Raw genomic sequence first — 25026 nt, 5'->3', positions numbered from 1 at the left:
TTTTTCTCTCTGTCCAGACATCAGAGTCTCAGAATGGACCAAAGATGATAGAGATGAGATTTTCTCTCAGTTGTGTTTACAATACTTAAGAACTCTGTTTATAAACCAACCCTGGGGCTGTAACTAATATAAGCCTAAATTTTAGTATTGCTGGACACACTACATTAAGTAACAATCATTTTCATAGTTTCAGATTTTTGAATGTACTAATGCTGCCTCATTTAATATCCAGCTGTAAGTTTGTGCCCACACATCAAAACTTCTCTAGGGTTGTAAATCAAATTCCCAGTATGCACTGGGTCACTTTGCACCACTCCTGAGGGAAGAGTCAACACATCTGGCTTCTTAGCGTTTTGGACTACAAACCTCACTTATTTCATGTGCCCTATCAAGTTGGGATCCTTGCTATTTCCATTAATCTGTCAAATATTATGTTGAGCATTCATGGTGACACGTAGAATCTTGTCCCAAATCAGTACGCATTTTAAATGTACAGGTCATCATCTCTCTCATATCTGTACCTTTGCTCTTGTCCCTGTCTGTCTCCTCAGTACACCCACTAACTTTTCTGGATTTCTACACTCCCTCACATTGTTGTGTAACCTCTGTCTGTGACCATTGTCCTGTGATGGAAAAATCTATAAACACTGAAGAAATGTGTTAGTTAAATTCCTAGCACTTCTCCCATTGTCTCGTAATATGGAGGCTCATTGAAAAGTAATGCTGCCGAATATTTTTATTCTGTTCTCAATATCAGTTGAGGAATTACTTATCATGCACATTACATGGTCGAATTCCCATTTCACTGACAACTTCCAACACTACTATTATGCAACTTTGAATTGTAGTGTGTAACATTGCAGTGTGTAATGGAACTATGTCATTGCATGAGAAATAGTGTGTTCTAGTCAAGTTTGTAAATGTCAAAATGGGCCTTCAATTGAATCCACAGAAGAACGAATGCAGTGCATTGTTTTCACTATATCAACGTCAGTAATGTCCAAACATTCAGTTGTCCACACTCATAATGAAACAGACGGAGCCGCTAACCTCAGCTCAAAGTGGACGGCTGCATAGGCCAAAACTTAAAGACATCTTTGAGGAATTCAGTCTTATAGTGATGAAGTGGTGCAAGTAGAGGTGAGGCTGTGGCTCCATCAACAGAGTTGAACAGCCTACTGTGACAGTATCAATGAACTGATCACTCACTGGGAGAAATGATTTCATTGCCAATGTGGCTTTGTTGCGACATAAATATCTAGAGATGAAGAATAAACATGTAGAATGTTTATGAAATTTTATCCAAAAATCTGTATACGTTTTCACATAAATTTGTAGGCATTACTTTTCAACATGCCATCATAAATGTGGTTAAAAGGTCACATTGCTACCCACTAACATCCAATTGCTTCTACAGTTAAACTGTGCATGCCACTTTATAGCATGTGTCTGAGTATTTGTGATACCAATAGAACTATTTTTCAACGGTTACCCCAACACAGAGGCAATATTGTAGAAACATCTGACGATTGCAAAAACAGTTTTGTAGTTCAGGTGCTTGTGAATGCAGTACTTGTTTAAACAGGTGTCAGGAAGCATATGTTTGAGCTCAAAAATCTCATTTAGACATTACGGTCATGTCGTTTGATACTGGAATAAACATTATGTCACAGTGTTCTTACAAAGTCCTGTGCAGATTGATGTATAGCATACACGAGATGATCAAAAAGTCAGTATAAATTTGAAAACTGCATAAATCACGGAATAAAGTAGATAGAGAGGTACAAAATGACACACATGCTTGGAATGACATGGGGTTTTATTAGAACCAAAAAAATACAAACCCTCAAAAATGTCTGACAGATGGTGCTTCATCTGATCAGAATAGCAATAATTAGCATAACAAAGTAAGACAAAGCAAAGATGATCTTTATAGGAAATGCTCAATATGTTCACCATCATTCCTCAACAACAGCTGTAGTCGAGGAATAATGTTGTGAACAGCATTGTAAAGCATGTCCAGAATTATGGTGAGGCATTGGCGTCAGATGATGTCTTTCAGCATCCCTAGAGATGTCGGTCGATCACGATACACTTGTGACTTCAGGTAACCCCAAAGCCAATAATCGCATGGACTGAGGTCTGGGGACCTGGCAGGCCAAGCATGATGAAAGTGGCGGCTGAGCACACGATCATCACAAAACGACGCGCGCAGGAGATCTTTCACGTGTCTAGCAATACTTTGTTTCTTTTTGATCTAATAAAACCCCATGTCATTCCAAGCATGTGTGTCATTTTTTACCTCTATCTACATTATTCCGTAGTTTATTAAGATTTCAAATTTATACTGACTTTCTGATCACCCAGTAGTTCTCAAAAAACACACAATCTACCAGTTCTGAGCCACCTCCTTTGTGCTACTTCATTTGGATCCACTATGCACCACATAAAATGCACACAATTACACGCCATTTACAGTGCCTATTTGACATATATAACATTAAAATTGGTATTCTTTGGGCATGGGAGGGGAAGATACTTCTGACTGGTTTGATGTGGCCTGTCATGACTTGTGGTCCTGTGCCAATCTCTTCATCTCATAGTAACAATGATATCCACCTTCTTTAACTACTTGTTGGATATATTCCAATGTGTATTCCTTACAGTTTTTGCCCTCTACAGCTCCGACTAGTACCACAAAAGATATTCTCTGTTGTCTTCATATACACATCCTATTACAATGTCCCTTCCCATCAGTGTTTTCCGCAAGTGCCTTTTTTTGGTAATTTTATGGAGAACCTCATTCCAATTTCACCCAGTCATATCAGTTCAATTAATTTTGATCAGTCTTTTGTAATACACGTCTCAGATGATTCACTTATCTTTATTTCTGTTTCCCACCTCCAGCTAGCCAGTAATAATTCTAGCTGTTCTTGTTTTACAAAGCTAGATACTATTACTAAAAACAGAAAGATATACAACACAAAGATATATAACTAAAAGACAGTATGTCCACTTTCGGCATGTATAACAGGAGCAAGGCATCATGGCGTGGAAGCGATGAGCCTTGGTAGGTCTTTGAAGGGAGGTTTTTTTGGGGAGGGGAGGACCAATGAGGTCTGGAGCTATGTTCAATCACATCCCAGATGTATTCGATTGGGTTCAGATCTTGCGAGTTGGGGGAGAGGGAGCCAGCACATCAACTGGAACTCACCACTGTGTTCCTCTAACCACTCCATACCACTCCATCACACTCCTGGCCTTGTAACATGTTGCATTATCTTGTTGAAAAATGCCAGTGCTGTCACGAAACATGACTTACGAAGTGGCGTATGTGGTCTGCTATTAGGGTATGATACCCCTTGGCCATCACTGTGCCCTGTCGAAGTTCCATTGGATCCATGGATGGCCACATTAATGATCTCCAGATCATAATGGAGCCGCCACCAGTTTGTGTCTGTCCCATTGTACAGATTTCAAGACAAGGAACTGCTCCCATGGAAGACAACAGATCTGCACCCTCCCACTGGCATGATGAAGGTATCGGGGTTCAGCAGACCATGCGACACACTGCCACTGTGCCAACATTCAGTGCCAATGGTCACCTGCCCATTTCAGTCGTAGTTGCTGATGATGTGATGTTAACACTGGCATGTTCAAGGGTAATAGCCTGCAGAGGCCATTCAGCAGTGTTCTGTGCACTGTGTGTTCAGACACACTTTTCTCTGCCCAGCATTAAAGTCTAATGTTAGTTCTGCCACAGTTTGCTGCCCATCCTCTTACCAGTCTGCCCAGCTTATGACATCTGACATCTGTAATGAGGGCAGGCCACCCAGCTCCATGATGTCTGGATGTTGTTTCACCTTGGTTTTATTGCAGCACTCATCAAACATCTGACAAGTCATAAAGTTTCCGAAATGCTCGTGCTGAGCCTCTGGGCTATCACAATCTGCCCTTAGTCAAACTCAAATCACACACCTTCCCCCTTCTACACAGAGAGGATGCTCACTGATACTACATGTACAATGCATGTGTGACAAGCAGCCATTCCTTGCCAGGTGACGCTGTTATCGCCTGGATGGATTTATATTGATACTATGGCAGAGGATGGGAAAAAGCAAGTATTAAAAAATAGTTTTAACGGTATATATTTACTGTTTTTTAAATGGAATGGGTTAAAATCAAATATTAAATGCTTGTACCACATGTAAGTGCAATACACTAGTATTATCAGATAAATTATATACCAGGGGTGTGTGGATATGCAACAGGGTGAAGAGTGGATGTGTTGAGTGGAAGCACAATGGAAAGTAAGTTGCAGGAAATTACCCACTTTCGTAACAGCACTGTTACAAAAATTAAAAGCAGGACACTCTGTGAAGTTATGCCCATGGCATGGGCATAGGGGAGGTGGAGGGGGAGAGAGGGAGGAAGATGGAGGGGGAGGAGAAGCGTGAAGGTGTTTCACCTCTTTTCCACATGTGTTAACACTTCATTAATAATGGTAATAAAAGTAACATATGGACGAAATCTGTGTGAATGTCTATACTGTTCTACACTGGTAGAGGGCGAAATTGTCTGTGTCATCCAGTACAGCAACTAAAATGTTCTTCCAGGGAAAACAACTTCCCCCACTACAACTGTCACTCGATTTTCAGTTTACATACAGTCTATACCTCCCCAGCGTTTCCTGTGCAGTCCTCTTCTGTAAGTAGACAAAATAACCTCACTCAGCTGGCATTTATACATGGTGATTTATTCCACTGTGTGCAAACACTAGGGATTGATTGATAAGACGATACAGAACATAGAAGGTCTAATGAACTTATGTCCAGAATGCATGGTTTCCATGCTAGAGACCATTTATTTAATCATACATTGTTACAGAGACTGCGGCCTAGTATGTGCTGTACCAAGCTGCCACAGTTGCAATAAGTACTGAAATAGTTTCCATGTGGCTCACTGCATGTGAGTATGTGCTGCAGCACGTTCTGTCTCACATTTCGGCAAGCTGCACCTAAACAGTGTCAAAGGCAGCATGAATACGTTGCTGCAATGTCTCCACATCTGGAATGGACTCTGTGTATACAATACTTTTGAGATAACCAGAAATTGTATGGGTTGAGATCTGGTGAATGAGCAGGTCATGCAACTGCCCCCCTCCCCCCCCCAGTCATATACATCGACCAGTGGAGACAACTGTGATGGGTCTAGGCATCAACAGTGAAGTGGGCTGGAACACCATCATATACAGCCACATAATCCTTTGTTCCATTGATCATGATGATTCATTGTCACCATACCATGGGGGCTCTGCATACTGTCCCATAGATGACCGTTACGAAAGCTGAAGATACCACTGAGCATAAAGGTGACCATCTGGGAATAGGATGGATGAAAAATCTTAGAATTGTGGTTGTCTGGTGAAGGGACTAGAGACGGAACTGCTCCTGATGTGGAAAATCTGTCACTAGCAAGCAAGCCCTGTTGTCTTAAGAGTTAATGGTAGCAACAATTGTCATAGAGAATGTTCCACATGGTCATCTGGGTTACACTGTACTGGCAGGCCGACTGTCTGGAACTAACACAGCAATGGCCTTCCACAGTGTTAACTACATTTTCCTTTAAGTCTGGTGTCTGCATATTTTGGGTACGTCCTTCATGATTTCCTGCTTCCTGAAGCAACCCTGTCTTAGATAGTGAAACACTGTTGGAAACATTGAATGCTGTGATTGTTATTAGTGGGGATAGGTCTCCTGATACAACCCTGCTAGCCGTCGCCATTCGCCTTTCTGTAAGGAAACATGTTTGCAAGCTCTCAATACGAATATCGAATGATTGTGTACAATGCTGTATCACATCCACTACAAGGTGAGTGGATAAGAGAAGTGAATCGGAGACATTACCAATTACTATGGCAGGAGAGGATCCTATGGCATGATGTAGGAAACCATGCATACAGTAACTGTGGCTGGATGGTACAGTACATATTAGACCACAATCTATGAAACAATGTATGATTTAATAAATGGTCTCTGGCATGGAAATCATGCATTTCTGGACATAAGATCTTTTCTCTTTTATATCCTCTCATCAATCAATTCCTGGAGTTTGTAAATGGTGGAAAAAGACACCCTATATAGTGTTGTTATTTTCAGATTATTAATTCAATATTCACTGCTTGTATTATGTGAGCTATTGTGTAAAATACAAGCCTGAAAGCAGGGCTGAGAAGTACTTAGTTTATAAATGTGATTGTGTTGGTGGGAAAGGGGCTGAATTGGTAAATGTGTCACTTTGTTGCTGTCTACTGTTGAAAGCATGTTGTAAAGCTGTGTAATTAAGTTGCTGTCACTTGGTGAATTAATGATTTATCAGACAGGTACTGCAGGTCTCTCACTATTAACTGTGTGTTGGTGACTCCTAGCAAACAGCTCCAGGTGGTGTTGGCTTTGGTCAAACAGCTTGAGGCTGTTGCCAATGGGCATCACTATGGAAGACTAGACATCTACTATGTCCCACACGTCCACCCAATTGGTCCACTACTGTGGCCCTCCTCTGAACTGCCTGCACTGGAGGTGACCCATCACCTACAGTCAAGTGGTAGGTAACTCCAGCAAAAGAATTTCTGAGGGGCTGATCAGAGTTCCACCACAGATAGCACGACAAACAAGTTCTGGGTGCTGTTTGTGGCTGACAAAATCCCTGAGCCAGATGAAGGCACTCTTTTCCAGAGCAAGCCACTCAGCCCACAAGGTCTGGGCATTCACAGAGAGGGGGTTTACTGGTAGTTGGGAGTTCCAACATTAGGGGATATGGCTGCGGAAGAGGGGAAGGAATCCATTGTGCACTGTGCACATATAAGGAGGAATTTTGGAAGGCATTATCCTAGATGGGGAATGGGTGTGTCCAAATATCATGAAAAACAAAGGGTGCTGCCAAGTGCAGGTAGTGGCTCATGTTTTAACTAAAAAGATGTGTTGCATTGGATTGGAAGAGATTCTCTATGGTTTTGAGTGGCTAGCTGAAGTAGTAAAGACCAAGATGAAGGCAGAGATTGCCATCTGTAGCATCGTATACATAACTGACTGTGGTCCTTGGGTACAGAGACCAGTGGATGGCTTGAATCAGGGGTCCAGATGGTTCTGCATCCATGTAGGCTGAAGATTCCTTGACTTGCACCATAGGGTGGTGGGTTTCTGGGTTCTGCTTAATAGGTCAGAGCTCCACTATACACAGGAAGTGGCTACACAGGTAGTGGGACCTGTGTGATGGGAACTGGGCAGTATTTTTAGGTTCCTGTGGAAGGAACATGTTCTTGCAAACTGCTAGTGAGTAAGTTCAGATAACCAGCATATGGAACAGACTGTAGAACGATATATTGCCACCAACATATATCTCACAAGGTTTATATGGAGCCATATAGACAGTCAATTCTCCATCATTCCAGTTGCAAGTGGGACACAATGTTAATGATCATTGGTGGCATAAGGTATCCTCCATCATGCACTATATGTTGGCTGAAGAAATATATATCTAGTTATAGATAAATGTGAAGACTTGAGGGCTCTACCAAATAGTGACTAAAAGCATCATCTATTGGCTAGCAGGATTCAAGCTAGATTGGCTTGTAACCCTCTCAAAACTAACTCAAGGGGTCTGCTCCTCGGATTACTCAAAAGGAAATCCCTTTTGACATGAGTTGGCATCGGCTTGCTCAGGAGTCACCACACATGGTGAAACCAGTTAGGTTTCTGTTAATAACTTGCCTAACAACATGATTTTACGTAGTTGGCAAGAGGGGATATCTTCATTGCTTGAAGAGCAGCAAATTTATACTTCCAAACGAAAAGAATATTAATGAACAAAATTAATTTTCCTACACCACTTATTTTGTTGAGTGGTACTTAAGTAAATAAATAAGTGAAATCAAAGTGAAGTAGAAATTAGAAAATAAACGAAAAACTTGGTATAGTTTAGAGATTTACATACTGGCAAACAGCGGGCAGATCAGAAGAGACAATGACCGTGAAGTCAGCAAGTTCAGAAGCCATCGCCCTCCCCACATAAGCAGACGCTGTCGATTCAGCTGTCAGGGCATCGCCCGACCGGCTCAGGTGTTTCTCAGTTGTCACATGTGAGCAAAGGCCCCCGCCTATATTCCAAGAGTCGATGACCGACGTTAAGAAGATTCTTCGAGAAGCTTTTCAACATGACCGAAGAGGCAATGACCGTGAAGTCGTTCACCTCCAGTGAAGTGAAGTGAATTAATACGTGAGATGCAGTGGACCCGACAAAGAGTAGCAGTAGTTTTTAGTCAGTTTCGGTGCTGAAGACTGTCATGCAAGAAGAGACTACATCGTACACAGACGCACCAAGTCCGCCGCTGCAATAGAATAGCAAGCAGCAGCCTCGGCGCCAGAAAACAGGGGTTAAAAGGTACTTGAAGTCTGATTTTTAGGTACCCAGGTGACTCGTGACGACGCGAAGGAGACGGTCTCACATCAGCAGGCACCTGTGAGCTGGGATGAAGATCTGACAGCCGAAGACTGGCAAGCGGGAGTCCGTTTTTCGAGTCCGGGACACTGGCGTTCCCCTGCCGCGCCGCTCCGCTGGCCGACGCACAACATACGCGGCCGCTTAGAGAAAAACACTGGGACGCCACATCCAAGGTATTACCCTCTGATGCACGACTTCGCTCTCAATAATCAAATGGGCCACCTCGCGTTGCGCATCTCCAGTCAACTAGGCAGGACGGTGACACGAGATACACACTGCCACGCCTAATCAGACGCCGCCGCTGCCGCTCTCCGAGCCAGAACATCCAGTAAGCAAAGAGTTGTCTAAAACTTTCACTAAAAGTTATGTAAAAATGCTGTTTCATTCTACCTCATACCCGAGCCAAGGAAGAACCCAACCTGCCCACATGTTGTTAAGAGAGAAAAATTAATTTCTTTATTATTTTCGCCTTGACATAATGCTTTAGAATCGAAGGACCTCTGCAGTAATGCTCATCCTGACAACTGACTAGCATCAAAAGAAAAAACCCAGTTACATTTAGTGTCAGAACTACTACATTTGGTATCAGAGAAAAAAGAAACCTTGGCTCAATACGAGGTGTGAATGACAGTCACTAAATGTCCACAGTTAATATTGTTTAATGTGTGAAAGCATAGAGGTTTACGTAGCAGTCTTAATATTTCTTTATTCAGAAGTGTATTTTCTCTCATAATTTTAAGAGTTTGTTGAAAATATTTCAGCATCTTTTTCATTCAGTGTAGTAAGATTGTGTAACTAATAGTTCGTAAAATGATGACACGAAATCGTACAAAGTCAGAGTCAGCACCACAAGAGGTTTCCACTGAGGAAGCTTTTCAGAGCTAGTTAATCAAATAGTACAGCTTAAAAATGATAGTAATACAACATTTAAACAGTTGAGTGAGGTTAGGCAAACCAGTTCAATCCCTCCCACCCTAGATTCCTCAGCAGCAGCCTTAGTAACTCCTGGACCCTGGATCGGCTGTTATGGATACCTCGGACGTCCCTTCCTCCCCGCCGCTAGCGGTTGATACGCCCAGTTCCTCTTCCCACTGCCGCCCACCTTGGCACCGTCCGGGGCGTTTCCACCCGTACGCGCAAGTTTCACGGAGGAGGGATCTGGTACCGCACCCCATGGAATTTGAATCCGCAGCAGACATCATGGACGTTGAAGACCCATAGCGGTCTCTGCACCATCGCGCCTTGAGCTGTGGTGGCGCGCGCCTCCTGGCCCGCTTTTAGTGTGTGAGCGCCACAGTGCAACACGTGGTCCCAGTGGCCAATAGCGGTGCCCCCGATAGCGTACTTAAACGCCGGCCACTCGCTCAGCCAGTCAGTCTAATCTCGCTTATGTCGGTTTACACCTCGCTTTGCACTAGACTGCTTACTTCCTGTTTCCTTGTGACTCTGTTGTTCGGTCTTCTTGTATTCGTTCCGTCCTACGTTGGTCATGTCCGTCCTCTTCAGTTGTGTTGTTGTTCTCGCACCACTCCACGGGTCCCACCGCGCCTTCCATTCTTGTTACCCCGCGACCGTCCTGGTCGCAGTTAAAACAGGATCCAGATTGCTTGGGTTGTTAAGCAACCACTAAAATCAGACATTTTATGTTCTATTGCATGTCGTGCCCCAGGGTGATTACTTTGCTCTTTGGTCACTGTTTGGTGGTAGCCATTCATTCTGCTGGGCAGCTGGCTGGTAGTCATATCAATCAATATAAAAAGCTGTGCAATGACTGCAACAGAGGCAGTAAATGACATGACTGCTATCACAGGTAGCCAGCCTCTGATGGGATTGGACAAGCCTGACAGGACGGCAATAGGAAGTGCTGTGTGGGTGGATTGGGCAGGTCTTGCACCTAGGTCTTCCACAGGGATCATATCCCTGTGGTAAGGGGCTGAAATTGGCAGTAGCATGGACTAAGATGCTGTAGAGTTTGAGAGGGTGACAGAACACCACTTTAGGGGGAGTGAGAAACATCTTGGTTAGAATGTCCCTCATTTCAGGGTGGAATGAGAGTTAATCAAACCCTGGCGAAGAATGTGGTTCTGCTGTTGAAGTCCATGGTGATATTGGGTGACGAAGGTGGCACACCTTTGTTGAGCACTGGGGTTGTGGAAGGGTTGACTTGTGTGGGATATGGCATGGGAAATCTGTTTGCAGACAGAGTCTGGGAGATAGTGCCTGTCTGTGAAGGTCTCTGCACGACCTTAGTATACTAGCAAGGGAGTAGCTGTCAGTTCAGATATGGTGTAATGTTGGGATTTTTTGGTGTGGAAGGATTGGCAGCTGTTGAAATGCAGGTACTGATGCTGGTTGATGGGTTTAATGTTGACAGATGTGTGGATGGAGCCACCAGGGAGTAGGGGGTCAGCATCTAGGAAGGTAGCATGCTGGGTCGAGGAGTACCAGGTGAAGCAGATTGGACAGAAGGTGTTGAGGTTGTTAAAGAATAAGGATAGGATGTCTTGGTCCTGAGTCCAGATCATGAAGACGATGTCTGTGAACCTGAACCAAACCAAGTGTTTACAGTTTTCAGAGGGTAGAAAGTTTCCTCTTGATGGCCCATAAACAGGGAGGGTGCCATGCAGGTGCTCATGGCTGTGCCGCAGATTTGTTGGTATACTTTCTCCTCAGAGTAGTAGTAGTAGTAGTAGTAGTAGTAGTAGTAGTGTTGTATTTTAGGATAAATTAATAAGGTCTATGAGAAATGAGGTGGGTTGGAAGACTGAAGGACAGTGGGAGAGGTAGTGTTCAATAGTGGCATCAAGAGTGATGAGTACAGATCTAGGAGGCAAAAGAACGTGGATGACTCAGAGTTGCTGAGGAAAGTGGGTGGTATCTTTTACATGGGAGGCTAAATTTCAGACAAGGTTGGAGGTGTTGGTGAAATTAGGGCTGAAATTCTTTCAGGGGGAACACAAAACCAGCTACTATGGAGCAGCCAACAGTCGTGGACACTCCATTGTAGCATTTTATTGCACTCCAACTGAAAAGGGTTTTGTAGCCTGTATTCTAGCCTCTCGTGGCAATGACAGCAGCCACTTCCTTCACCAACTCATCCACTACCTCATTACTCATAATTTTTACTAATTTTATCCTAACACACAACCACGACTACTCTGTTTGGAAGGTACACAAATGTATCTGTACCAAAGCTGTGGGCACCCAGCATGGCACCCTCTTATTCCAACCTGTTTATGGACTATCTAGAGGAAAATTTCCTAACCTATTATATCCCCCAAACCCCTAGTCTGGTTCAAGTTTATTGACAACATCTTTATGATCTGGGCTCAGAGGCAAGACACCCTCTCCTCTCATTCCTTCATAACTTCAGCACCTACTCTCCCAACAACTTCACCTGGTCCTCTGTATCCAGCATGCCGCCTTCCTAGACACTGACCCCCTTCTCTCTGATAACTCCATCCACACATATGTTCACATTAAACCCACCACCCACAACCAGTACCCGCTTTTCAATAACTGCAGAACTTTCCACACCAAAAAATCCATCCCTTGATGTGTGGCTACCAAGGGACAGCATATCTGTAGTGACAATAACTTCCTCACCCAGTATGCCAAGGTTTGCAAAGATCTTCACAGGTAAACACTATCCCACAGAACAAATCTCAGAGAGCTGAAAGGAGTACCTAAAGATTTAGTATCTAATAAGCTGAGAAAGGGCGAACTGTCTTTTCCGTGTAAAGATAATGTACTAGCAATGAAATGGAAGGGTAAGATGGATGTGTATATATTGTCTACAAGGCATCAGGCCACATTTGGTATGCATACTAAGAAAAATGGGTCTGGTAATGAAACCACTTCAGGTACTGGATTACAATCTGAATAAAATTGGAGTGGATATCGGATACCAGTGCCTGCAGTACAATCCATTCCATTCCATTCCAGAACAGAACAGAACAGTGAAATGGTGGCGAAAATTATGTTTCCATCTGCTGCTGAGGGGAGTATCAAATGATTTTTGGCTATACAATGCAGTGCACAACAAGAAACTAACAATAACAGAATTCATAACAATGATTGCAGCTCAGCTTGTTGAAGATGATACGCTTTAAGTCATACAAAGGAATGAAGGAACTGTAGGTCAACTGACAAAGAGACATTTTTTGCAGCACATACCTCCAACTACAAAGAAATATGCTGCTCGTGTGTGTCACGTGTGCAGTGCCAGGAGTAAGAAAGAGAATGGCAAAGCTTCTCACAAAGAGACATGGTACAAATATGAACAGTATGGTGTTTCACTCTGCCTGGAACCTTGCTTCAAAATTTTCCACACTAAAAAACAATATGATTCTGTGTGAAATTTGTATGCAATTATTGTAGACTGACAGAAAGATGTTATGTAGTGCCATAATATTAGTTAAAAATAAATGACAATTGCATTCTCTTATCCATATGACTTTTCTAAACTGTTTAAAACACATATGTGATTTCTATAACTGTACCTTAGAGCTGTGCATTCCAAAGTAGTTTCTTTTGCACAGCATTAAAGATGAAAAGTGCAGCTTCAAAATGGTGCCAAATTTGCCACAATCCAAAAAAAATATCTGATGCAGTGATTATCTAAATATTGAAAAAATTGCCTGGTTTCTAGGGATAGGTACATAAAGTAGGCCTGGTACTGAGGGTGTTAATGTCTAAAACAACTTGTCGGCATTCAGGTGACATTATAAAACTTAGCTATTTCAACAGACATTTTTAAGGAAAAAACATCAAGATTGCATTTGTCTGTGCAACAGTCATTTTACACAGCACAACTCAGCTAAGAAGTATGCCATATATTAACAGAGCTCTTTAGAGGTGTTTGGATATATTGCACTGTTTTGTAAATTAGTGTAACACAGTTCACATTTAGGGAAAACAGAACTAACATGTAGCTATTCCTGTGTATGAAGCAATCAGCATTACACCATCTGTATGACAGCAGCTCTCCATTATATTCCAGCAACCTAAACTAAAAGAGACATAGTTTATCTACAACCTGTTACTGTCACTGGAATTGACATGGTGGTCACTTGACCAAAACTGGTTTATTATAAATAAATAAATACATATCATGACAGCTCATAGTTGTTTTGTAACACTGTTCTTCAATTCTGGAGCCCATTAGCAAACTTAAAAAAATCCAGTTCTGAATCGTATTACATCACTATACAATTTCTCTATCAAAATTTTCTATTGCTTTGAAATATTCATTGGAAAAGTTAACTTAGTTATTTACTTACACAGTGACTAGCAACTGGGCATTTCACCGCCTTTAAAAAAACATCCCCTTTTTTTTTTTTTTTTTTAAGAAAGGAAAATCACATGTATCAGTGCACACAACAGCATTATACTTGACGTTTTCATGGTGTCACATTCAGTTATTGTCAGTTCGTGTATCACTTCCCTAAACTTTAATGAAATGTTACTAAGTAAATAACTCTGGGGTAACACAAAGTTATTATTAAATTATGATGATATCCTAAGTTAAAGTAAATAAATGTGATCTATGACTTACCGCATCATCTGTTATGCTCAATGGATCGTACTCATCAAGACAATCATTCTCAAATGCTGAGCCCTGCACAATTTGAAGACCATTAATAGAAAAATTGAAAAAAAAAAGAATAAATTAAGTATACAGAATTGAATACTGTGGCTCTAAACAAAACACTAGCCTAACATTCTCATTATTATACATTGGAAATTAAGTACGTTGCATAAACAATAGCATAAGATGGATCTCCACTAAATGTAGGTGGGGAAGTTAAATTTGGATTGCACTGCCAAAAGCACATGCTGAGATAATCTAACAATGTATTCTGTACTAAATAATGTTAGTCCCATAAATTAGCTACATAATTTAAATAATGTAACATCACCCACTTGATAATCCACACCTAACTATTTTTTGTACATTATAGAGAATTTGTGGTCAGTGCTATATTTGCAGCATAAAAAGAATTTAATGTACTTATGATACTGGTAATTACCCACTATTTTTTGTCAAGACCACACTGTGGAATGTTACATATATATGACTGTAACATTTGAACAGAACATCAGACTGCATCACATAAAGAGAAACTGTACAGATAGGTTGGCGGGATATAAAAATGTTTTCCCTCAAAGATTAGATTAGATTAAATTTTCCTTCCACAGACCCAAAAAATGAGATGATTCTCACGGGCATGGAACATGTTGAAGTATAACATGAAACACTTGAATGTAATATGTACAACCCAGATCATTTGTCAGGAGATTGTTGAAATACGTAAATACACTCCTGGAAATTGAAATAAGAACACCGTGAATTCATTGTCCCAGGAAGGGGAAACTTTATTGACACATTCCTGGGGTCAGATACATCACATGATCACACTGACAGAACCACAGGCACATAGACACAGGCAACAGAGCATGCACAATGTCGGCACTAGTACAGTGTATATCAACCTTTCGCAGCAATGCAGGCTGCTATTCTCCCATGGAGACGATTGTAGAGATGCTGGATGTAGTCCTGTGGAACGGCTTGCCATGCCATTTCCACCTGGTGCCTCAGTTGGACCAGCGTTCGTGCTGGACGTGCAGACCGCGTGAGACGATGCTTCATCCAGTCCCAAACATGCTCAATGGGGGACAGATCCGGAGATCTTGCTGGCCAGGGTAGTTGACTTACACCTTCTAGAGCACGTTGGGTGGCACGGGATACATGCGGACGTGCATTGTCCTGTTGGAACAGCAAGTTCCCTTGCCGGTCTAGGAATGGTAGAACGATGGGTTCGATGACGGTTTGGATGTACCGTGCACTATTCAGTGTCCCCTCGACGATCACCAGTGGTGTACGGCCAGTGTAGGAGATCACTCCCCACACCATGATGCCGGGTGTTGGCCCTGTGTGCCTCGGTCGTATGCAGTCCTGATTGTGGCGCTCACCTGCACGGCGCCAAACACGCATACGACCATCATTGGCACCAAGGCAGGAGCGACTCTCATCGCTGAAGACGACACGTCTCCATTCGTCCCTCCATTCACGCCTGTCACGACACCACTGGAGGCGGGCTGCACGATGTTGGGGCGTGAGCGGAAGACGGCCTAACGGTGTGCGGGACCGTAGCCCAGCTTCATGGAGACGGTTGCGAATGGTCCTCGCCGATACCCCAGGAGCAACAGTGTCCCTAATTTGCTGGGAAGTGGCGGTGCGGTCCCCTACGGCACTGCGTAGGATCCTACGATCTTGGCGTGCATCCGTGCATCGCTGCGGTCCGGTCCCAGGTCGACGGGCACGTGCACCTTCCGCCGACCACTGGCGACAACATCGATGTACTGTGGAGACCTCACGCCCCACGTGTTGAGCAATTCGGCGGTACGTCGACCCGGCCTCCTGCATGCCCACTATACGCCCTCGCTCAAAGTCCGTCAACTGCACATACGGTTCACGTCCACGCTGTCGCGGCATGCTACCGGTGTTAAAGACTGCGATGGAGCTCCGTATGCCACGGCAAACTGGCTGACACTGACGGCGGCGGTGCACAAATGCTGCGCAGCTAGCGCCATTCGACGGCCAACACCGCGGTTCCTGGTGTGTCCGCTGTGCCGTGCGTGTGATCATTGCTTGTACAGCCCTCTCGCAGTGTCCGGAGCAAGTATGGTGGGTCTGACACACCGGTGTCAATGTGTTCTTTTTTCCATTTCCAGGAGTGTACAATGTGGTAAAGTGGAACAGCTGATATTTACAGAATTAACATGCTGTCACAATGAAACACTGTTATGCAGTATCAATACATTTACCTAATCTTGACTGTGGTTACAAAGTGCTGTCAAAACTGAAATCTAACAGACATTTTTACTAAAGCTGGCTGAACAGTCTCTGTTAAGATATTCATTGATAGAGTAAAAGGAGTTGCCTATCAAAAATTCTTTCAACCTCTGTTTAAACTGTGCTTTATCTGAAAGCAAGTTTTTAATGGTTGCTGGCAATTTGTTGAAAATGTGTGTTCCTGAATATTGGATCCCTTTTTGGCCCAAGGCAAGTGATTTTAGGTCTCTATGTGGATTGTTCTTATTCATAGTAACAACAAAAAGACTTTCACAAATATGGCTTTCGGTCAGTAAGGCCTTTGTCAAAACTAGATGTCAAACACACACATACACACTCATGCAAATGCAACTAACACACACTTGACTGCAGTCTGAGGCAACTGAGGCCATAGTGCAAGCAGCAGCACCTGTGCAAGATGGAAGTGGTGACTGGATGGGAATAATGAGGTGGGTGCAGGGAGGGGGAGGGATAGTAGGGTAGCGAGGACGGACAGTGAAGTGCTGTTGGGGAGCATGCAGGGACAAGGTGCAAAGAGGGTAGGGCAGCTACACTATGTGATCAAAAGTATCCGAACACCCCAAAAACACACTTTTTCATATTAGATGCATTTTGCTGCCACCTACCTCCAGGTACTCCATATCAGCGACCTCACAAGTCATTTGACATCGTGAGAGAGCAGAATGGGGTACTCCACAGAACTCACAGACTTCGAATGTCGTCAGGTGATTGGTTGTCACTTGTGTCATACATCTGTATGAGAGATTTCCACACTCCTAAGCATCCCTAGGTCCACGGTTTCTGATGTGATAGTGAAGTGGAAACATGAAGGGACACGTATGGCACAAATGCCGACAGGTCAACCTCGTCTGTTGACTGACAGAGACCGCCAACAGTTGAAGAGTGTCATAATGTGTAATAGGCAGACATCTATCCAAACCATCACACAGCAATTCTAATCTGCATCAGGAACCACTGCAAGTACTATGACAGTTAGGCGGGAAGTGAGAAAACTTTGATTTCATGGTTGAACGGCTGCTCATAAGCCACACATAATGCCAGTAAATCCCAAACGATGTCTCACTTGGTAAAGAGCATAAATATTGGATGATTGAAAAGCAGAAAAATTTTGAGTGGGGTCGCAAATCATGGTACACGATGTGGCAATCCAATGGCAGGGTGTGGGTATGGCGACTACCTGGTGAACGTCATCTGCCAGTGGGTGTATAGCCAACAGTAAAATTAGAGGCAGTGGTGTTATGGTGTGGTCATGTTTTTCACGGGGGGGTGGGGGGGGGGGGCCCTTGCACCCCTGTTGTTTTGCATGCCACCATTACAGCACAACCTACATTGATGTTTTAAACACCTTCTTGCTTCCAACTGTTGAAGAGCCATTTGAGGATGGCAACTGATGTTTCAACACGATTGAGCACCTGTGCATAATACACGACCTGTGGCAGAGTGGTTACATAACAATAACATTCCTGCAGAGTCCTGGCCTGCATCCTATAAAACACCTTTAGGATGTTTTGGAACACCGACTTCGTGCCAGGCTTCACCGACCAATGTCGATAGCTCTCATCAGTGCAGCACTCCATGAATAATGAGCTGCCATTCTCCAAGAAACCTTCCAGCACCTGATTGAACATATGCCTGCGAGAGTGGAAGCTGTCATCAAGGTTAAGGTTGGGCCAACACCATATTAAATTCCAGCATTACTGATTTAGGGCACCAGTCCGGACACTTTTGATCACATAGTGTATGTGCAGTTGGGAGGTTAGATGAAGTGCAGTGGAGAAGTGGGAAGGGGGAGAACATCAGAATAGGAGAGAAGAAAAAAATCTGGATGCGATGGAAGAATGAGGTCTGTGTAGTGCTGGATGGGAACAGAGAATGGGCTGGATGGGACAGAACAATGACTAATGAAGGCTGAGGCCTGGAGGTCATGAGAACATAGGATATATTGCAGGGGATATTCCCAACTGCACAATTTAGAAAAGTTAGTGTTGGTGGGAAAGATTCATATGGCACACGCTGTGAAGCAGTCACTGAAATGATGGATGTCATGTGTGGCAGTGTGCTCATCAACAGGGTGGTCCACTTGTTTCTTGGCCACAGTTGTGACTATTCATGCAGACACACAGCTTGTTTGTTGTCATGCCCACACAGAATGCAGCACAGTGGTTGCAGCTTAGCTTGTTGATTGCATGACTGGTTTCACACGTAGCCCTGCCTTTGATGGAATAAGTGGTGTTTGTGACCGGACTGGAGTAGGTGGTGGTGGGAGGATGTACACGACATATCTTGCATCTACTACAGTGGTACGAGCCATGAGATAAGGGGTTGCCACCACCACCACCACCACCACCACCACCACCACCACCAACCAGTCGCCATTCCCATCATGCACTGTAGCTGCTGCTTGCAGTGTTGCCTCAGTTGCCTGACACTGCAGTCATGTGTGTGTGAGTTGCATTTACACCAGTGTGTATGTGTGTGATTGTCATTTAATTCCGATGAAGGCCTTAGAGGATGAAAGCTATATTTTGACAGTCTTTTTTGTTCCTAACTGTGACTCCACATCTCTGCTATATAGTGAGCAGCAACTTTCACAATATTGTTGAATGATTACAAGAATCATCCTCATAGCGACTTGTCCCAACATTATTTGAATTATATAAATGTGGGGTGTCTGCTATTTTGGACATGTCTGAAATAACAGACACCATACAGAATCCACAGCTGTTATAAATTACACGTAAATTGAAGGTGGAGAGGGGTATAAAGGAAAGGAAAGGAAAGGAAAGGAAAGGAAACAGATCACAGCTATCAGCTTCATTTGGACATTACACACAATCGGCAGTGACAAGTGAAAATGTATACCTGACAGGGATTCAGACTCAGAATCTCCTACTTCCTAGGTAGGTGCGGTAACCACTGCGCCATCCTGGACACAGTATTATCGCAACTGCATGGACAATATTGCCTTGCCTCAAAGTCGATCCACACTCCCAGCAAGCGCCACCTATCCACAGCTCCTGTCCATGTCCGAAAGAGCAGGCACCACACATTCATATAATTTCATAGGCCTAGCTAGGCAATGAATCCACCTCCTTCAGAGCGGATCCACAAATACGTCTGACCTCCTGTGCAAATCTCAGAAAAGTGAATATTGAGAAAATAGACAAGGGCTGTGGATAGATGGCGCCCAATTTGAGTGTGGATCAGCTATGAGGCAAGCCGAGATAATCCATGCAGTTGCAATAACACTGTGACCCGGATGACGCAGTGATTACCACATCTACATAGCAAACAGGAGATCCTAAGTTCAAAGCACAGTCTGGTATATACACACATAAAAAAATGTTTTTCATCACCTCTGTTCAGAGTGTTCCAGAACCTGTAGAGAAATTGGAATAGTGATCAACATAAACATCATTTCCACCGTTTTATTACTCACGAAAACCACGCATTACATGTTGTACCACCATACAGCAAGACATTCAGAGGTGGTAGTCCAGATTGCTGTACACACCGGTACCTCTAATTCCTTATAGAGCATCCTCTTGAATTGACGCATGCCTGTATTCGTCGTAACATACTATCCTCAAGTTCAACAAGACACTGTTGGTGCAGATTGTCCCACTCCTCTATGGCAATTCAGAGTGGATCCCTCAGAGTGGTTGGTGGGTCACATTGTCCATAAACAGCCCTTTTCAATCTATCCCAGGCATGTTCGATAGGGTTAAGGTCTGGAGAACATGCTGGACACACTAATCAAGTGATGTCGTTACCTGAAGGAAGTCAATCACAAGATGTGCATGATGAGGCACAGATGCCTCTCCAATATGCTGTTGATATGGTTGCCCTCTCGGTCGGAGGATGGCATTCACGTATCGTACAGCCATTACGGCGGCTTCCATGACCACCAGCGGTGTATGTCAGCCCCACATAAGACACCCCAGAACAGAGGGGAACCTCCACCTTGCTGCACTTGATTGACAGTGTGTCTACGGCGTTCAGCCTGACCGGGTTGCCTCCTAACACATCTCAGACGATTGTCTGGTTGAAGGCATACTGTTATAACATCAAGTTGAACACATATATTTCAAAGCGACACAACACATATAAGTCACTGAGTAAGTTGACTTAGCAAGACATGTGAACAAGGTAACATTCGAATGAACACTGAGTCCAAGTCTAGCGGCCGCTGCCTGGCTGGCCGATTAGGTTGCACGGCTGCTGCATGGCTGGCAGACAGCGCCGCATGTAGAGGACACGCGTAATTGTGCGGCGGCACTTTGAATGATCGGCGAGTCACAACACTTTTCCCCCCCTTTGAAATTTTTTCAATGGTCTTGATGGAGGTGGCCTGGAGATTGCTAACGTGCATAGGCATTGTTTGACTCGCCGTAAAGTCTCGAGGAGGAGGCTTCCCGTACAGACAGAAGTGTCTCCGATGATAACAGGTCGAGATGACGGGAGACGTAGGGGTCGAATCTGCTATGGCCCCGTGCACCAATCTGCCCATTGTGGCAAGTCCAGTTGATATAACAGGAGACATGGGCGATGTGTCGGCATCCGTAGGAGAAGGAGGCGAGTAGATCGGCTCCGACAGTAGATGGTCATCCGGTTCCTGCATGGGAACATCTCCTGGTGGCGTCCGTTCTTGTACTGGCACCGAGATGATGGTGAGAGGGCTGTGTTGTGAGTAATGAGAGATGCCAAGATCCTGAGCGTCAGGTAGAGCCGAAGGTGGTGTAGCGGCATTCAGAACAGGCGTTGCCGGCACACGAGGCCGAAGCTGGTCCGAATGACGCACTGCAACACCCGTGTCCCATATGGATTTCATATGGGCGTCGGCCATCGTGTCGTAAGATGCGACCCGGACTCCATTTTGGTCGCCTGCCATATCGCCGTACCCAGACTAGATCGGCGGCGGTGAACCGGCCAAGCAAAGGCACCCGCGGCCGTGAGGTGGAAGGCTGCAGAAGATGAAGTAGCGTGCGGGGCTGTCGGCCATGTAAGAGCTCAACCGGGCTGTGGTCGCCCATGGGGGTGAAACGGTAAGAAGCCAGAAACTGGAGAAGCACATCATCATCAGCAGAAGAAGTCAGGAGTTTCCGCATCTGAGCCTTAAATGTGCGGACCAGTCGTTCAGCCTCACCGTTTAATTGTGGATGGAACGGAGGGGCCGTGACATGCATAACGCCGTGACAAGCACAAAAATCCGCAAATTTGGAAGAGGCAAATTGTGGACCATTATCAGTAACAAGGGTAGAGGGAAGGCCTTCCAAAGAAAAAATGCAGGCGAGAGCACTTGTGATTGCCAAGGTGGTAGGCGACATGCAACGGACAACGAAAGGAAAGTTAGAGTAGGCGTCAATTACGAGGAGCCAATAAGTACCTAAAAAAAGGTCCCGCGAAGTCAGCATGAATGCGCTCCCAGGGCGTCTCAGGCGAAGGCGACGGTGACAAAGATGACTTCGGGGAATGCGGCCTGTGACGCACAAGGGCCGCAGGCAGCGACCATGTGAGCTATTTCAGAGTCGATGCCAGGCCAATACACATGGCGGCGCGCCACAGATTTTGTGCGAGAGACACCCAAGTGCCCTTGGTGAAGGAGGCGCAAGACCGAAGCATGCAAAGATGCAGGTACCACAACACGTGGCGAAGCATTGTCGGTGGAAAGGAGGATAACACCATCCTTAGTCATGAGGTGGTAGCACAAAGTGTAGTAGTTCCGCAACGGGTCAGAAGTCTTAGCGGATGGACAATCTGGCCAACCCTTCTGAATACAGCGTAAAACCCGGGAGAGGGTAGGATCAGAACCCGTAGCAGCTGCCAGCAGGTCCCCGGTGATGGGGAATCCGTCCACAACCCACTGCTCGGCAACATCCAGGTGGAAACACAAAAGTTCGTCCCTATCGAATGCCAGATAAGGACCCATGGGAAGGCGAGACAGTGCATCAGCATTCACATGTTGAGCCTTCGGCCGGAAATGAATCTCATAATTGAAACGAGACAAGTAAAGAGCCCAACACTGGAGGCGGTGTGCAGCCTTGTTGGGAAGTGACGATGATGAATGAAACAAGGAAACAAGTTGTTTGTGATCCGTAACAAGATGAAACTTGGATCCATAGAGAAAAACACCAAACTTATGAAGAGCATAAATAATGGCGAAAGCTTCTTTTTCAATTTGAGAATACTTTTGTTGGGCATCCGTGAGTGTTTTGGAGGCATAAGCAATGGGTTGTTCAGAGCCGTCAGAAAAATGGTGCGCAAGGACTGCACTGACCCCGTATTGAGAGGCGTCTGTGGCAAGAACAAGATGTTGGCCAGGTCGATAAGTAGCCAGGCACAGGGCCTGTTTCAGCATAGTCGTCAATTTCTGGAAAGCCGCATCGCATCACGCGGACCAGAGAAAAGGCACATTTTTTATGCAACAGGTGATGCAACAGCTGAGCCACCGAAGCAGCAGATGGTAAAAACTTGTGATAGTATGCTATTTTCCCCAAGAAAGCCTGCAGTTCCTTAACAGATGTAGGGCGAGGAAGGGCGTCGCCGTGACAGTTTGCTGAAGTGGACGAATACCATCCCAAGAGAGTTGGAACCCCAAGTACGTAATAGATGCCTGAAAAAACTGCGATTTCTGAAGATTACACTTAAGACTGGCGGTCTGTAAGACATGAAAAAGTGTGCGGAGATTCTGAAGATGTTCGTCAGTTGTGGAGCCAGTGACAACAATGTCGTCATGTAATTGATACACCCAGGGACAGGGAGCAATAATTGTTCCAAAAATCGCTGAAAGAGAGCAGGGGCGCTGGCAACCCCGAATGGCAAACGTTGGTATTGATAGAGGCTGAAAGGCGTGTTAAGGACCAGAAACTGCCGGGAAGCAGCATCGAGAGGAAGTTGATGATAAGCTTCTGAAAGGTCAATTTTAGAAAAATACTGGCCTCCAGCAAGTTTAGTAAACAATTCTTCAGGTCGGGGCATACGGTAAGTGTCAATGAGGCATTGCGCATTTACAGTGGCTTTAAAATCGCCACAGAGACGAATATCACCATTGGGCTTAGCAACGGCGACAGGAGAGGACCACTCACTGGAAGTGACAGGAAGCAAGACCCCTGAAGTAGTGAGACGATCCAGCTCCCGTTTTACCCGATCGCGAAGGGCCACAGGAATGGGCCGTGCCCGAAAAAACTTAGGCCGAGCAGTGGGTCTGAGCGTGATATGAGCTTCAAAGTCATTTGCGCCACCTAACCCAGGAGGAAAAAGGGACGAAAATGTCGTCGACAACGAATCCAATTGAGCATAAGGAATAGCATCAGAGACGATATTGACAGAGTCATCTATGGAGAACCCAAAAACGCGAAAGGCATCGAAAGCAAAAAGATTCTCTGCATTACTCTGGTCGACCACAAATATGGGAACAGTGTGAACAACGGATTTGTATGATACCTCAGCATTAAATTGTCCCAAGAGAGAAATCTTCTGTTTATTGTACGTCCATAATTGCCGAGTGACGGGTGATAGGACTGGAGAACCCAACTGAAGATACGTCTGAGAATTGATGATAGTGGCAGCAGAACCAGTATCCACCTGCATGTGGACATCCCTACCAAGGATTTGGACAGTGAGGAATAACTTCCCTGAAAGGGTAGAAGTGCAATTGACAGACAACACAGAAGCAGAATCAGAGTCATGTTCATGAACATCATGGATGCAATCTGATTTGCAAACGGAAGACACATGACCCTTCTTTTTGCAATTGTGACACACAGCCCAACGTTGGGGACAATCCTCCCGTGAACGTTTCGTAAAACACCGCGGACATGAAGGAAGTTGCCAGGGGTTTTGCTGCAGTTTCTTAGAGGGTTGTTTACGGTTAGGCCGAGGCTGCGCGTGGGAGCCTACTGCAGCCACGTCAGCCGGCGGGGACATGCCGCACGCGTTGTCAACAGCACACGGAGGTTGTATTTCTGCAACGTCACCCTAAGCCTCTATTTGCGCCCCAGCGGTGTGAGAAATTTCAAAAGACTGCGTGATGGAGAGGACTTCATCTAGAGTTGGATTTGCCAATTGAAGGGCACGTTGCCTAACTTCTTTGTCGGGCGCCGACCGGTTAATAGCATCGCGTACCATGGAATCGGCATAGGATCCTTTATGAACGTCAGTAACAAATTGACACTTTTGACTGAGGCCGTGAAGTTCAGCCGCCCACGCGTGATAGGATTGATGCGGTTGTTTTTGACAACGATAAAAGGCAACACAAGAGGCTACCACATGCGTTTGCTTTTGAAAATATGTAGACAGAAGTGAGCACATTTCAGCAAAGGACAAAGACACAGGATCTTTCAAAGGAGCCAATTGCGACAACAACCGATACATTTGCGGTGAAATCCACGAAAGGAACAGAGACTTAAATGTTTGTTCGTGCGTGACATGAAATGCCAGGAAGTGCTGTCGAAGACATTTTTGGTAATCAGACCAATCTTCCGCCGTCTCGTCGTAAGGAGGAAAAGGAGGCATAGACAACGACGAGAAACGGCCCGCATTAGATGCAGCGACGAAATCGCGAATCGCCGATGTTAGAAGCGTTTGCTGTTCAATGAGACCTTGCAATAGTTGCTCGACAGTAGCCATGGAAACCGGTGGGTCAACGA

At 44.8% G+C, this 25026-nt stretch overlaps 1 protein-coding gene across 10 annotated transcripts in view; it reads right to left on the bottom strand.

Moving 5' to 3' along the window:
- LOC126426817 (zinc finger protein 665-like) overlaps nucleotides 1-25026 on the bottom strand; it is a 555446-nt gene that overhangs the window by 510763 nt on the left and 19657 nt on the right. For all 10 annotated transcript variants that reach the window (XR_007576429.1, XM_050088837.1, XM_050088834.1 and 7 more), the window contains one exon: nucleotides 14057-14119. Coding sequence is in view for 9 of the 10 variants with exons in the window: in XM_050088837.1 (XP_049944794.1) it covers nucleotides 14057-14119 (63 nt within the window). In the remaining variant the exon portion in view is untranslated. The remainder of the gene's footprint in view (nucleotides 1-14056; nucleotides 14120-25026) is intronic.

The sequence above is a fragment of the Schistocerca serialis genome, chromosome 11 (genome assembly GCF_023864345.2).
Source record: "Schistocerca serialis cubense isolate TAMUIC-IGC-003099 chromosome 11, iqSchSeri2.2, whole genome shotgun sequence".
NCBI lineage: Eukaryota > Metazoa > Arthropoda > Insecta > Orthoptera > Acrididae > Schistocerca > Schistocerca serialis.
This window is presented reverse-complemented; position numbering and strand designations above follow the sequence as displayed.